Source organism: Triturus cristatus, chromosome 4_2 (genome assembly GCF_964204655.1).
Source record: "Triturus cristatus chromosome 4_2, aTriCri1.1, whole genome shotgun sequence".
NCBI lineage: Eukaryota > Metazoa > Chordata > Amphibia > Caudata > Salamandridae > Triturus > Triturus cristatus.
Window position 1 is genome coordinate 566,396,286 of NC_140586.1, and position 15,019 is coordinate 566,411,304.

Genomic DNA, 15,019 nt, shown 5'->3' on the forward strand with positions numbered 1-15,019 from the left:
GGGGCCACAACCGAGCCACACGTGCGTCGGGGGCGGGTCCGCCCCTGGTCCACCGGCGATAACAGCGCCCCAGTCGTGCAGGCCGGCACCAGTTCCCCGACCGGGGACTTGCGCAGCGGCAGTCGCTGTCCGATGGGGCCACGACCCTCAGCAGGCCCAGCAGGCGCCCGCAGCTCCGGATCTCCGCCACCGATTTCGGCCACAACCGCAGCGTTCGGATCCGCGGGACCAGGGCATCCCCCGCTGCAACTTCCCTGCACTCAGATTAAGGCAGCAGTCGGATGGGCTGTCGGATGATTTGTTCGGCCGGCAGAGCCCCGTTACACGGCGGCCATCTTGCAGCTCGGCTCGGCCACGCCCCGGACATTGAAGTTTATATACAAATTAAATGACATTTTGGTTGCCGATGCAGTAACATCGATAGATAGTGACCATGCAAAATCAAGTACAAATATTTCCAGGACTTTCATTGGCCACAATTCCACCTATAGGAACGAGTGTTGAATGTTTTAAAGGCACCAATCACAGTATGGAATGTAAAATAATTTTTAAGCACGGAAGCAGGCATAAATGCTGAAACGCGTCAGCAAATAATCATTACACTCTGTGAGTGGTCAGAACAAAAAAACGAATTGTTGTTAAGCAGGTCCTACCCCGCTACCTACGGAGGCACCCGCTGTGAGATCGGCAGTCATTGGTGAGTGTCTGAAAAGTTTCAGCGCTCTGTCCATCATCTACTTGTGCTTGCTTTGTTCGCCCGAAGTTGGCACGGTATGCCCTGACTTGGGTCCCTTGCTCACTTACCCACTGGATTCAAGCTAGCCAGGCTAATGAGAGGTGCTACCCCGAAACCGGTCCCAGGATGCTTGTTTCCGGCCCAGGGAAGACCTGGCTTCGCAGTTCGGGCTAGACTGTTCCCATAAGGCACAGGGTCAAAACTGATTTGCATATGGCTGGGTCTGAACTGGGGTGGCGTAGTGAGCTAAATAACGATGATGGATTCAACCTAGATCTGTGACGGGGGGTGAGTGTCTGAAAAGTTTCAGCGCTCCGTCCATCATCTCCTTGTGTTTGCAATGCACATTTAGCCGAACTCTTCAAGTAAACGTAGCCTTGTTCTTAAGTTGGAACAAAGCAAGAACTGCAGATTTAGTAGTCTCCCTTTTTACCATAGCTTATTGTATCAATGTCTTTGCACATCCTTCCCATGAGAAGAGTCCGGTACCTGCTTGTTAGTTTCTATCTGAAGTTTTTTTAATCACGTGTCTTTACCTCTAATTTCTGCACTGAGAAAAATGGTATAAATGTGGTGCTGAAAATACAAAAAATTGCATTACATGCTTCAACTGATATAGCAGATTGCTGGTCTGTTGAAATTCAAATTTGCACTTATAATATTTTTGATTCTGACTGACTATTTTTGTATTAAATGTGTTAGACTTTAATACATTTTCTTGGGTATCTGTTTCCTTTCACACTGGAACAGAAAAAAAACTGGATTTGTGCATTTGGATACGTTTCAGGGGGAGTGGTGTGGAGAGAAACACTGGATGCCCAGCGCAGAGGAACAACATGGTGAAAAGTTTCAAGCACTATCTACAGTTCTGGTAAATTATTCACTCTCAACTTCAATGGCCAAACCTGTGGTCTGGAACATAGTGGCTGGATATTTCCAACAGCCTGGTAGCCTACAGGTGTCACAAGGCCATACATGAGAACACAATATAATTACAAGACCTGCTTTGGTAAACACTATTTTTGGTTTAGCATGTTTACAAAATAAAAACACGTTAAATAAGGTTTAAAATGCAAGTACATGTTTACCAAAGTTACTCAAAACATAATCATCCTACCTTTGCTTCAGAAGCTTTTTTAGCAGAAGCGATTTCTTTCACAAGTTTTGGAATTTTTCTAAGGAAAAAAAAAAGAATTATGAGAAGAAATCAATTCAGTTTCACTCTCTGTAAATATTTGTTCTTTATTCCTTTAGTTCTTTATTCTTTAATTCTTTAAAAGTGGCAACACCATCACTTTCTGTGCTGTACTAGAGAACTGTCCACAGCTAAATACAGTGCGACTAAAGATGCCTGGATGCTGAGCCCTATCTCCTGCATGTCAGCTATGTGATTTCCCCCATAGGTCCTTCACAACTGCCTGTATGATATGAATACTGAGCTAGAATTGTAGGAATAGAAGTGACTGCAAATGCATGGGCTTAGGTACAAGGAGTAAAAAGCTTGCTAAACCTGGTCACGACTGATACTCATAGCTCCATCAATTCCATCAATTTCAATAGCCAAACAGTAAGTTGGCTGCATTCACTGACTAGAATCCCGTAACAAGACTTTGGAGAACTGTGACGAAATTGAACATTTGCTTCTGAAATCCACAAAGGATGTGAGAAGAAAAGAGGGTAACCTTTAGATTAGATTGTTGGGTGTGGCACTCTGTTACACTGCTGTAGCTTTGGCAGACCAAGAACGAGCACATTGTAAAGAGATGCTCAATGTATGGCACGCCACGTGCAGATTCAGGAGAAAATCCATAGGAAACAGAACTTTTGAATTGTGCTTGACTGGAAGCCACTTGTAAACATAAAGAGAATAGGTGACTTTTCCATATTTCGATGTATAAATAACATCATTAGAGTGACAAGACCAAGGAAATTAGTGGGGGACTATAAGGATTTTAGAGCTGAATGAAGGAGGAGTATTAAGCAATACCCTCTCTTTTAAAGGCCCCAGGACAGAACCAAAAAGGATGTAAAAGGTCATGGAACACCACAACCGCATCACATGGGTGATATGGAGAAGTTCACATTCCTATGAGTAAGCACCGATATTCTTTGAAATGATGCTACTAATTCAAACAGAAAGAATGGAACAGTGGAACAAAGTCTTAAAATCTCAGGTGTCTTCAATCCCTTCACTGAATGGATAGCCTTCTTTTGGTTACAATTAGATTCAAACAGCTCAACACAAGAAGATGACTTTTGTTTGAGCAAAGGACACATAAACCATATGCACCCTCTCCATCTCAGACTGAAAGACATTGAAGGTAGAGGCAAGGCTGAGGTAGATGTAGTTTCAGTCTGGCACATGCTCACCTTCTGCAGGTACTTGCTGGCGGCACAGGCAGCCTCTTGAAAGAAGTGCCAGGCAGCAGCTTTGAAACATAATTGTACATTTTACCCAACCATGAAGAAGACGATACTTAAGGATGCTTTTGGGACTACAGCAGAAGCAAAAGCTCTAACATAGGTTACTTTTTTAGTGCCAGGGATTCAATTTACTTAGTGGCGCCACTATCTGCCTACTGTAGCAAATCTGTGAACAGTGTTCGAAGTGAAAACACTTTCTGGCCCCAGTATGAATCTGCTACTCATTACTCATGGAGAGAAAGCGCATTCATGGTAGGAAAACTATCCAATGAGGATATAACCCTCTTTGTGGTATCTGAGGTTGATGACAAATTGGGTACAATATCGGATACTGGATATAATTTACATTTCCAACAGTATCTGAATTCAACTGATTAGCTGACTGAAGATTGTCATTACGTGATTGATACAGTTCCTATGAACAATAGTGACAAATTAAAATTAAATAACAGCAGGTCCCACACTGCTGCATCATGTCCCATGTCACACAAATGGACTACGGAGCCAACCAACTTGCGGGAAGGCTTGTGAAGAAAAGTAAACAAGTAAATCTTTTATAAATGGGCACTGGTACATCAGAAAAGTGGACAGTTGCACAGTTCTCAGCCTATACTGGTTATCAGGGAAAAAACAAAACTGAGGGGTTAATCACTGATAGGAAATACTGTGCAGTGGAACATGAAGGCACTTGAGATGGCAGACCATGCGTCTTTGTCCACACACCACTGGTACATTTTTACCTGCACTAACCAAAAGGCAGTGCTAGTCTGACATTTTATGAATGAAGAGGTTCAATGTAGGAATAAAATAAATGCTCTTGAAATGATTTTAAAAAAAATGAAAACATTTCAAAGTATTCACGTACACAGCTACATCTGCAATATGCATGTGCCGAATCTGCCTCCACAGCTCATCGTCTTCCTCAAGATGTGCTTCTTTTTCCTGCCCCTGTGGACCTTCAGTTTTATACCTGTCATGCACAAAATAAAAGGTAAATTCAAAACATTAGCCACATAGATTAAAACACTGTATACGTAATGCATTACAGTTCTCACGGCAAAAGCATAGAACATGATTTTGTGGATACTCCGTGACCGCAACCCATTTTACAACAAAGCAAATCAAGACGTAAACACTTTCCCCAGGATACCCTCAACAGCTGTATCCACATCATGAAAATGTAAGCCATGTGACCCATTCCACAGGGAAACGACGGGGTTGCATGAGAAAGTGAACCATGCACAGACCAGCACCTGATGTGCTGACATGGCCCAGGGAAGAAGAAACAATCTTCTTTCACCTGGAATGTTATATTGGCTTCGATGGGGGCAATCTGACAGCTAATCCACCCTAACTAAAATATGCTCCAAAAGAGACCAACTCCCTAGTGTGAACTACTCTACCCTCAAGCCTCAATGCACAAGGTGGAGATATTCAGACAGAGAACCTTTCCTTTCTGCTGGGATAGGAGATCCTCTCTCTGGTGAGAGGTGCACTGGTAGTATGGTACTGAGCTCTGGCAGGCTTGCATACCATGCCATCATCACCCAAAAAGGGGCTACAACAAGAATTCCTGACAACTTGCTGAAGTATAAGTACCAGGCCTCATCATTTGCTGAAGTACAGGTATCAAAGGGAATGTTTACCAGAGTGAAAATGTGCAGTAGATGAGCAAAGCATCACAGAGAACCCCCGCGAGTTCCTAGACAAGTCTAAATGTATTTTATTTGGAGTTTTGTATTTATAAAGCATTGCTAATCAAACTGCAATTGACTCAGCACTCTTTGTGTATGTGTCCATAGTAGCGAGTGAACTGTAAAATAATACATTGCAGGAACTCTGAGGTGGAGGGCCTGTCAAACAACCATTCACAATGGCAGTGCCTTGAGATAGCCCACTGTGAAGCAAGTCCCCAACATGATGACAAAGTATTGAAAGAGAAGGAATCTAGCGATATGGGGAGAAGAGGCCTAGCTGGGGTTAGTCTTCTGACTAGGAGCAATAAAAGGATCAACTGAAGATAGCTAAAGTAAAATGGAAATGATAATCCAGATGGCAATGTGAAGAGGTGACTCTTTAAGGATCTTCTGATTTGTGGTAGTTTGTTGCCAGTCGTAATCAAAGATAAGGAATTCCACAGTGAGATGCATTGTTTCGAATTCTCTGGGGTGCAGAGAAAGAAGTGCTGTGGAGATCAATAGGCTATCGGTAGGCTATTGCAATTGTCTAGGTCTGACATGACCACAATAAGGATTAGGACCATTTTCTTGTTATGTTATGTTATGTTATGTTATACAGGTTTTTTGTATAGCGTGCGGCTACTCGAAAGAGTGTCCCGACGCTTTGAATTGCACACTAATCTCAAAACACAACAGGAAAAATGAACAAAAACAGAAAAAGAAGAAAACCGGATAGGACCTGAAACTAAGAAGTGAAAAGCCAAGTTTTAAGCCTCTTCCTAAAGGCCAACAAGTTAGGGGTGCTGCGCAGGGACACAGGCAATTTGTTCCACAGCTGAGGCGCTAATAATTTAAAGGAGCGGCCACCGATGCGAGCTCTCTTCACGCGGGGCACTGCAGCAAGAAACAAGGCTTCAGACCTAAGCGATCTGGCAGGACGGTAAAAGGACAGCCTTTTCTGAAGATATTTTGCTCCAGATGTGTGCAAGGCTTTGTGTGCCAGGGTGAGAGTTTTAAAAACTATCCGCTTCCGGACAGGAAGCCAGTGCAGAGCCTCCAAAAGGCCCGAGGCTCTGGCACGGCGAGATAGGCCAAAAATAGCACGTGCTGCCGAATTCTGAACAACCTGTAATCGTTGAAGCAGGTATTCTGGCAGGCCGAGATAGAGGACGTTGGAATAGTCTATTCTCGAGCCTATCATCGCCTGCACCGTTATCTTCCTATGTTCCTCCGATAACAAGGGAAGGAACTTGCGAAGCATCCGGAGTAAGCCAAAGCAGGTGCCTGTGAGACCGATTACCTGCGAGCGTAGTGTGAGGCCATTGTCGATCTTAATCCCAAGGTTTTTAGCTACCTGGGACGAACTTGCTGGTGGAAACATGTTCTCAGGCCACCACACTTTCCAGTCCGGGTCCGAGCTGCACCCAAAAAAGAGGACCTCGGATTTATCCGAGTTGCACTTGAGGCTGTTATGATGGAACCACTGAAACACAGCCTCAAGGCAACCCTGGATCCTACCTCCATCGAAGTCCGCACCCCTCTCACAGGTGAAGAGGAGCTGGGTGTCATCGGCGTAAGAAACGATCTGGGCCCCGAAAGACTCCGCCAGGGCCGCCAGAGGGGTCATAAAGATATTAAATAGAGTTGGGCTCAGGACAGAGCCCTGAGGAACTCCGACACCCAATGGCGACATCTCGGCGGAGCAGGCAGAAGCCCAGACCGATTGTCGACGGCCTGCCAGGAAAGATCGAAACCACTGGAGCACCGTCCCTCGAAGACCAATCTCTGAGAGTCTAGCAAGCAGACCCTCATGAGGGACGGTGTCAAAGGCCGCCGACAGGTCTAACATCACCAGCATCGCTCTCCCACCCGAATCCAGCACCTCCTTTATCGCCTCCGAGACTTCCAGGAGGGCTGTTTCGGTGCTAAGATTGGCGCGGAAACCCGACTGTGTAGGGTGCAGTAGGTCGTGGGCCTCCAAGTAATCGGCAAGCACCTTCTGCACGTGCTTTTCAATGACCTTCGCCAAAGCCGGCAGGAGCGAGATAGGTCTATAATTCGCTAACACCTCCACATCCAGACCAGGCTTTTTAAGCAGGGGAATAATCATTGCCTGCTTCCAGGACTGGGGAACCACACCCTGTGCAAGAGAACAGTTCAACAGGGGGTTCACGAGTGGATTAATGACAGCTGCCATTTTAGCCAGAAATTTTGCGGGGCAGGCATCCCGAGGGGAACCTGACTTTAGTCCCACCATCAGGTCAAATGAAGCTGTCAGCGAGAGAGGAGGGAAAGCTGCCAAGGCCACACCGGCGTTCGGTCGGGTAACAGCGGCATTCTCCGCCCGACCTGGTACCTCAGGATCCAACACAAGGAAGGAGTCCTGGATCCGCTGGATCTTAGAGGTGAAAAAATCCGCAATCGCCCTGACCCAAGGCGCAGGAGGGGGGGTCTGGGCAGGCGCTGCGCGAGAGGCTGTAAACTCCCGCACAATGGCGAAAAGCTCCTTACAGGAGTTGGAAGCGGCTTCAATTTTTCTAGCAAAATAAGCCTTCTTCTCCGCGAGGATGTTCCGATGGTACGCTTTCGCCAGAGACCTGTAGGTGAGTTTCGCCGTCGCGTCGTATTTCACGCGCCATGCTCTTTCCGCTACCTTGCATTGCCGACGAGAGGCCGCCAATGCTTCCGTAAACCAAGGGGCAGAAGCACCTTTTTCGGGTTTGCGGAGGGGTCTCAGAGGAGCAAGATCATTGAGCCTCTCTGAGAGCCAGACCTGCAAACGCTCCACATCCTCCTCTAAGTTCCCGGTTAAGGCACAGGGGTGATCGGCGCAGGACTGTGCCAACAGTTCCGGAGTAATCCGGTGAAGTGGCCTGAATCCCACGGCAGTCTGCCGGGGGACACCGGCAGGCTTCCCAGCATCTGAGAGATAAAATCTCACCAGCCTGTGGTCAGACCAAAGCACCTGGGTGGGGGCCAACATCTCTATAGGGGTCGTAGAGAAGGTCAAATCCAGGGTATGTCCCTTCTCATGGGTCGGCCCAACATGATAGGGAACCAGGCCCATAGGGGCTGTGACCTCCAACATTTTCATCGCATCGGGATCCGTTTCCACGTCCGTATGGACGTTGAAGTCCCCGGCGACAATGCAATGTTCTGATGTAAGTAACAAAGAAGAGGTCACCGACTGGAACTCTTCAAAAAAAGAGCCCATGGGCCCTGGCGGCCGATAGACTAGAAGACCCTTCATCGATTGGTGTGGTGAAAGGACAATGGCGAACGCAAGGGATTCGCAACCCTTGATCGCGTCCGATGGAATCATGGTGCAGGTGACCATTTTGTTGACTATTAATGCCACCTCCACGCCCCTTCGGCCTATCCTGCCTGAAGATGTTATACTCGGGCGGGATAGCAGTGGCAATATCTGGGTTGGACGCCTCGCCGAGCCACGTCTCGGTGAGCATTAGGAACAGGGGTTTTTCTGACTCTAGCAAATCAAAAACGTCCAGAGCGTGCCGGCCCAGAGATCGAGTGTTGAGCAGTAGGCCCAGATGTTTAGCGCAAACCGCCGCCTTCTGTGGCGCATCGCCAAGATGTTTCTGCGGGCGCCAGCCACACTCAGGGCAGCAATGCTTGCCCTTGTGGCGAGCAGGAAAAACCGTCCGGCAGAAACCATTTGTGTACTGCCAAGACCGAAGTTCCGGACCCGAGTAGTGTAGCATAGTGCTCAAAAAAAGCAAGCTAACTCGAGCCGAGTGGCCGCGTCCTGCCCGTCGCCTCAAACGCCTCCGGGACGCTGACGGGCAGGACTCTGGCACGACTCCGGCTAAGCGAACGGCGTCCCGCTGCGCGATACCGCTGCGCGGACGAGTCCGCCTTAAATAGGTGTCTCCCACATCCACTCGAGCGTCGGGACGCTCCAAGATGGCGCCCGCGCCCACACACACTCAGCCCAACCAAAGATGGCGCCCGCAAAATAAATCCGCCCCGGAACCCGGACCCACCAAATGGCGGTGTGTTTTCCTGATTTAAATGCAGGTAAGAGGACAGCAAGCCCAATATAGCGGCAGTAAAAGCAGGGGTTAAAAAACCAAAATGAACAAAGATGGGCAAAAGGGAGATAAAAAGACCAGTTGTCCGAGCTAGATGATAGCGCGACCAGCGCTCGTGTAGCAATCAGCAGAGAGCCTGAAAAACGAGTCCGCCTTAAATGGGCGTCTCCCACATCCACTCGAGCGTCGGGACGCTCCAAGATGGCGCCCGCGCCCACACACACTCAGCCCAACCAAAGATGGCGCCCGCAAAATAAATCCGCCCCGGAACCCGGACCCACCAAATGGCGGTGTGTTTTCCTGATTTAAATGCAGGTAAGAGGACAGCAAGCCCAATATAGCGGCAGTAAAAGCAGGGGTTAAAAAACCAAAATGAACAAAGATGGGCAAAAGGGAGATAAAAAGACCAGTTGTCCGAGCTAGATGATAGCGCGACCAGCGCTCGTGTAGCAATCAGCAGTCAGCAATCTTGGAGCACTAGAACATCAGCAAAACTCATTTTCAGCAGATGAAAATGTTTAGAAACCTGATTTGGTACCTTCATTAAAGTGTGGTGAGTGAGAGATTAGTATTAAAGGGCAAATGCAGTTTGCCTGCTTAATCCAAAGGGAGCATGGGGTGGGTGATCTGGAAACGTGTCAAGGAAGAGGTGAAGGGGGGAGGGAAAATAGATTGACATAGCAAATCAGCAAGATTTGATCTCCAAATCAGCAAATTTAAGACTGTCAAGATCGGGAGAAGAAGAACCACTCCTTGAAGTATATATAAACAGCTGGGGAGGATCACCACATTAACTAGTGCAACTCTCCAAATTGGAGACAAAGGTAACAGTGTTCAAAAAGTCACTAATCAACATACTCCCTCCATCACATGCCCTACATTCACTGACAAAGTATCCTTCTAGGAGTAGCGTACCCTAATGCTCAGGTACCTCAGATCTTTAGTCGGCCACATAGCCCCAGCTTCGGTAAATCATTGGGTGTATTGCAAGCAGTCGCCCTTGAAGGGACCAACCTTTTTCCCTGATGCTTACTACAGTAGTCTCTGTACCCTTACAGTGTTGAAGGCTGAGTGAACACTCAGACAGCTGCTTGACTAAAGGTGTGCCAACAGTTTGTGGGTAACAACAGGTTTTACTATCTTTGTGACACAAAAAAGGTAGATGTGTCCATAGCTTGACTGACCATCTAAGTTTCTTTAGAACAGGTGTGATGATTGCATGTTAAAGGTTCCTGGTGATGGCTACTGGAAAGGAAGTTATCGAACAGACAGGTTATGATCAGTGTAAGCGCTGGGGGAGCCAAGTTGAGGGTTTTGGCATCAATGATGTGCCAAGAGGAGAAGAGTTTTTTGAAGAAGACCAAGATGTTCCTAATGTCTGATGAGGACCAGAGTTAACTGTTTTAGGAAACAGGATGCCTATTGTTGCTGCATAAGTGCCCTGAAAACAAACTCCTTCAAGTGGAAAATTAGGACTTTAGATTTTCTAGGGAAGGGCTATGTCCGCTATATACCCTAATGTGCAAATAACCCTAATGTGCACATCTCTTTATGCAATTTCCAACAGTTTTCCCAACTTATTTTCATTGGTAATTCCCCAGCACACTGATGCACAATTGATCTATTTCTATTAAAACATCTAAACATTAATTATTGACTATTACAGATTTTGTGTGCATCCCTTCCCCCCCCCCCTCAACTTATCCATCCCTCCTAAATACGCAGATCCCCCTGCTGTAGCTCACTCCATGTGTGAAAATTGAGTGAAGTTACATATACATGTGACTGGTTCCATTTGTATTTCAGAACGCCTGGTCATCAATATACTTAGGAAAACATTTGCAGTGCACTGTAGACATTGTGGAAATTTAATTTCACTATTCTCTTAACAATATAATCTGGTAATCGCTGCCATATTCCTAGAACACTTGGAGTTTCATCTTGTACATGTGTTGTGATTCTTTCAATCACCATAACGTCCTACAAATTGAAAAACAAAACACATTCAGCATGGTTACATGATTTCTATTCCCATCACAAACTATTAAGATGTTGGTAATAATGAATAGTGGCACTACGATAATTTATTGTCCCTTTTATAGCTGTTAAAGTTGAAAGGCCTTTAGTCACACAAAAAACACACCCTGACACAAGGACATGCCAGGGTCCCCTCAACAGGAACTAGAACTTGCTTTGACAATATTTTTATCTTCGGAAATGACCATAAGATATGGTGTGCTGTCTCTGTTCCCTAACAATTGTTGTCAGATATGCCTGCAAACAACCCTGTGGTTAAGGGGCAATACACCACCCATACATTCTCTAAAACCCAGTCTCTCTGTTTTGTCCACAAACCAAGAAGGTTGGGGTATCTTTTCAAAGTGGTAACACTGGTCACCTGTGAGGTAATTCCAAGAACTATTTACCATTTGATCCCAGTAATTCAATATTTGTACTAGTGCTATTTTTTCAGAATCTCAAAGACGTTACTTTTCATGCCCTTTGAGCGAGTACATGTGGTGACAAACAAGATACCTTTTTTTTACCAAAAAAATCAATAGTTTCCCAACCAAATCCATCATTTGACCTTAATGGAGCTTTTCCATCTTCTAACAACCACAGTGCTTTCTGCAGCTCTCAAAAGATTTATTTACATAATTTGCAAGCAGATCAGCAATTATCCAACAAAGTCCCTTTCTCCAGCTCATAAAAAGTATGCCTTGTCTCACCAGATTGAAATGCTAGACATCAAAGTGGTACGCCTCTGTCTGACAGCAAAGGCAGTGTGCCTATTTGATGGCTCGGAGTCTATTTCTCTGGCATCAAGGGACATCTTACATAGCACAGCCAATCACCAGATTTGAAACAGGGTTACTATGAGACCCTAACGACTGTTGGATTCACAGTTTTGCATTTCCTTATTGGGGGTGGAGATGGCATTCAACATTTGTAAACCCAAGACTGATCGAGAAAGTTATACTAGGAGCCACAATGTTCCTTTTTTTTTTTTTAAACTAATTTTTATTAATTTTAGTAGCCATATAAAGACATCTCACAAAGCTTGTTGTAATTACATGCGTTCCATCTTGCATCATAATGTAGTTTATCATAGTACTCTCAGGATGTCCATCCGCTAGCAGTCGTCAGTGCCACCTATGAGTGAGAAAGTGAATGTTCATCCTAGCCCTAAGACACGGGAGCCGCAATGTTCATATCGTCTGTCATTGCTAGGCTAAAGTTAAAAGCTAAAAGACTAGGAAAACAAGACACTGTTGCTTGAACCTTTACCTGTCCTGTACACCGGGTTTCAAGTCTCTGGGGCATGACTGTGTAATTATGCTTTAGTTAGTGAGTAAGGTACTTGTGGGCACATCGTTCACCCAGAGGAGTCTTGGTGCTTGAACTGAGTAACCATGAGAAAACTTCTCATATGTATGATATAATTGCAGGATACTCTGAGATCATCCTTTCTTATAGCCACCCTGCAAATGATTTGAAAGCACTGCAGTTTCTGGTTCAAACCAGAGGGAGGGCAACCATTGGCAAAATTAATATTAGAAAGAATGCACGCTCTCACTACTGGAACTCGCTAATACTGATAGAAACATTTTTCTTATCAGTCTCATCTGAGAAAAACAGAGTTAATCTGGTTGCTCAGCTGCAGCTCCCTGTCGAGATGGAAGTCAGTCTCTTTACCTTGGGAATTGGAGAAGGGACAAAATTCGGTGGGCCAGAAAGCAAGGTTCCATTGACTGTCCTGGCCCAATATCAAAACCTTCATTTTGAGTCTGAAAATGACTGCTCGTCGAGACCTGACTGGATGTTAGACTGGACTACAAAGTGTTTTGAAACGTGTCTGGAGGGTGGTCAAAGCTGAAGACTAGCGGTATAAAATCAGCATAGGAAACAATTTCCAGACCGAAAGAGCTTACGACCCTAGGTAGTGGTTTCGGACTGATATGAAATGGGGGACAATTAAGAATCCTGTAAAACTCCACACAACAGCCAAAGAATGGAAGAGGGCAGAAGTGCAAGAGAGTGGCTCCTACACAACAAAAACTGTTAAGATTCACTATACAAAAGGCATTAGAATAATTGAGAAGTACAAGGCAAACGGAGACACCAACTAGGCCATGGGAAAATCACCGAGTGTGGTAATGAAGGGCTGTTTCTGTACTCCTCTGTGGATTGAAACCCACTTGGGGGAGGGGGTGTTAGGGGGAATAAATATCAAGAAAACCAGAATCTTCAAGGTGGTCTGAGATACACACTGCTAAGAATTTATGCAAACTTATTATAAAATCTCATTTTGGAACATCTGGAGAATTGTTCAAGATTTTCATTTTGGAATCCACACTTGGATAACCCTAAACAACAGTATGTTTAATAAAATTATCAGCACATAAATGATCCTAATACATATCGCTGTAAGCTTCTTAACACACGAGACCGATTTCCAGAGAGGAATTACAAATGTATCCTTAATCTCCAATGAGAAACAAAACTGCATTTTTATGTTCAATATTTTTTCTTAAAAGGCCAGAAGGTGTTCAAGCTGTCCCCTCTGTTTCTCAATGGTAATTTATTAATTTGACTCACCGTCATCCCTATCCATCCTTTCCCCCTAGTGATCTCTTCGCTATCAACCACCTGGCTTTATGCATTTTAAACTTTGTAATTGTATACAGCATAGGCTTATTATTGCAATTAAATGCATTGAAAACAAATAACAGTATAACCACTCCTACAACAACCAGCATGAAACCCATTTTTCTAATTAACATAATACTTACTTGTATGTATCATTTTCAATTGGTAGCAAATCATATGCCATAGCCTGGAATGTGAGCTCATGAAGTAATGTGGATACAGGGTCAAACCCACGATCAACAATTAACATCTGGGACTGAGTTTTACCCTAGCAGGAAAAAATAAAAGTCAATTAAGATGTGTGCTTGGATAAATAATAACAAATATCAAGTGAACATAGTGAATGTCCATTTCTGTGTAGACAAGCAGTGCAAAAACGTCTACATATTTAGATCAGAAAACAGCTTTCTTATTTGGTTAGGCGAGGGCACAAAAGCATCATTACTAAGATTCCTGCTTCCACCCTCTTTCCATCCTACCCATCTGTCTTTCAAGTCGATTTGGACCTTCTCAAGGCTTATGCTTTGTATCTCCTATAGTTTGAGGGTCATTAAGCTGGTTAATTCTCCTAATTTGTTTTACTCATAACATTAATCAGAGAGATGCAGCACTGTTAAATCTTGGTGACATGTGACTTACCTGCATACTTATTTATATTCATCCATACCGGCAACAAGAAGGAAAAAAGTAATTTTTGTCTTCATCTAGATGTACATAAAGTCTCTTCTATACTCATAATATCTTAGAACAGCCAGTTAGTTTAAAAGCTGCTGTTTTATATATCGGAGACCAATTCTCTTTTTGTATAGTTTCCCAGAGTTCTGGTCCCACGCCAAGGACCATGACCACTGGATCTTCGGGATTAAGGTAGCCCATTATTTCCTTTATGGATGTCAATACTTGATTCCTGAAACTTGTAAATTTTGGACATCCCCACTAAATATAAATGGAACCACTCTATGTCTGCATGCTCTCTGGCACTGGCTGTTACTATTTAGTAACATTTTATTTAAGTTCTCAGGGATACCAGCCACCATTACTTTTAAAAAAGATTCCCCATCAAGGATCAATTTGTTATTTTATGATATGTCTCTGCATAATATCCGCCCATATTGTATCAGAAATTTCACTTCCAAGAATTTTCTACCTCTTATCAATATAAGGTGGACCTTATTGAACGGAAAGAGGAGCATCATTTATATTTATTACACTCTGCTTTTGGTATTTCCCGGTGTGTGTGGTTGGTCATTGCTGCCTCAATCATTGGACTGGTTTTACACAGCCTTAATCAGTTATATTTAAATTGTTCTTGCTCAGTAATATTAACAACTGTTTTTTTCCTATTTCCAAATCATTTGACTTGTCCTTTTTCTGCTTGCTACTGTTCTACATTCACCATCATTCAATTTTTTGCAATTTGTACTTTCTCTTGCTGGTACAAAATCTGCATTACAATGGATAGATGTCCGCAGACACAG

At 44.5% G+C, this 15,019-nt stretch overlaps 1 protein-coding gene across 1 annotated transcript in view; it reads right to left on the reverse strand.

Moving 5' to 3' along the window:
* The window catches only part of STXBP3 (syntaxin binding protein 3), a 177,737-nt gene that overhangs the window by 82,247 nt on the left and 80,471 nt on the right, over positions 1-15,019 (reverse strand). The window contains exons 9-11 of the mRNA XM_085602220.1: positions 13,685-13,809; positions 4,026-4,130; positions 1,854-1,911 (exon numbers count right to left, since the gene is read on the reverse strand). Coding sequence (XP_085458346.1) covers positions 1,854-1,911; positions 4,026-4,130; positions 13,685-13,809 — 288 coding nt within the window. The remainder of the gene's footprint in view (positions 1-1,853; positions 1,912-4,025; positions 4,131-13,684; positions 13,810-15,019) is intronic.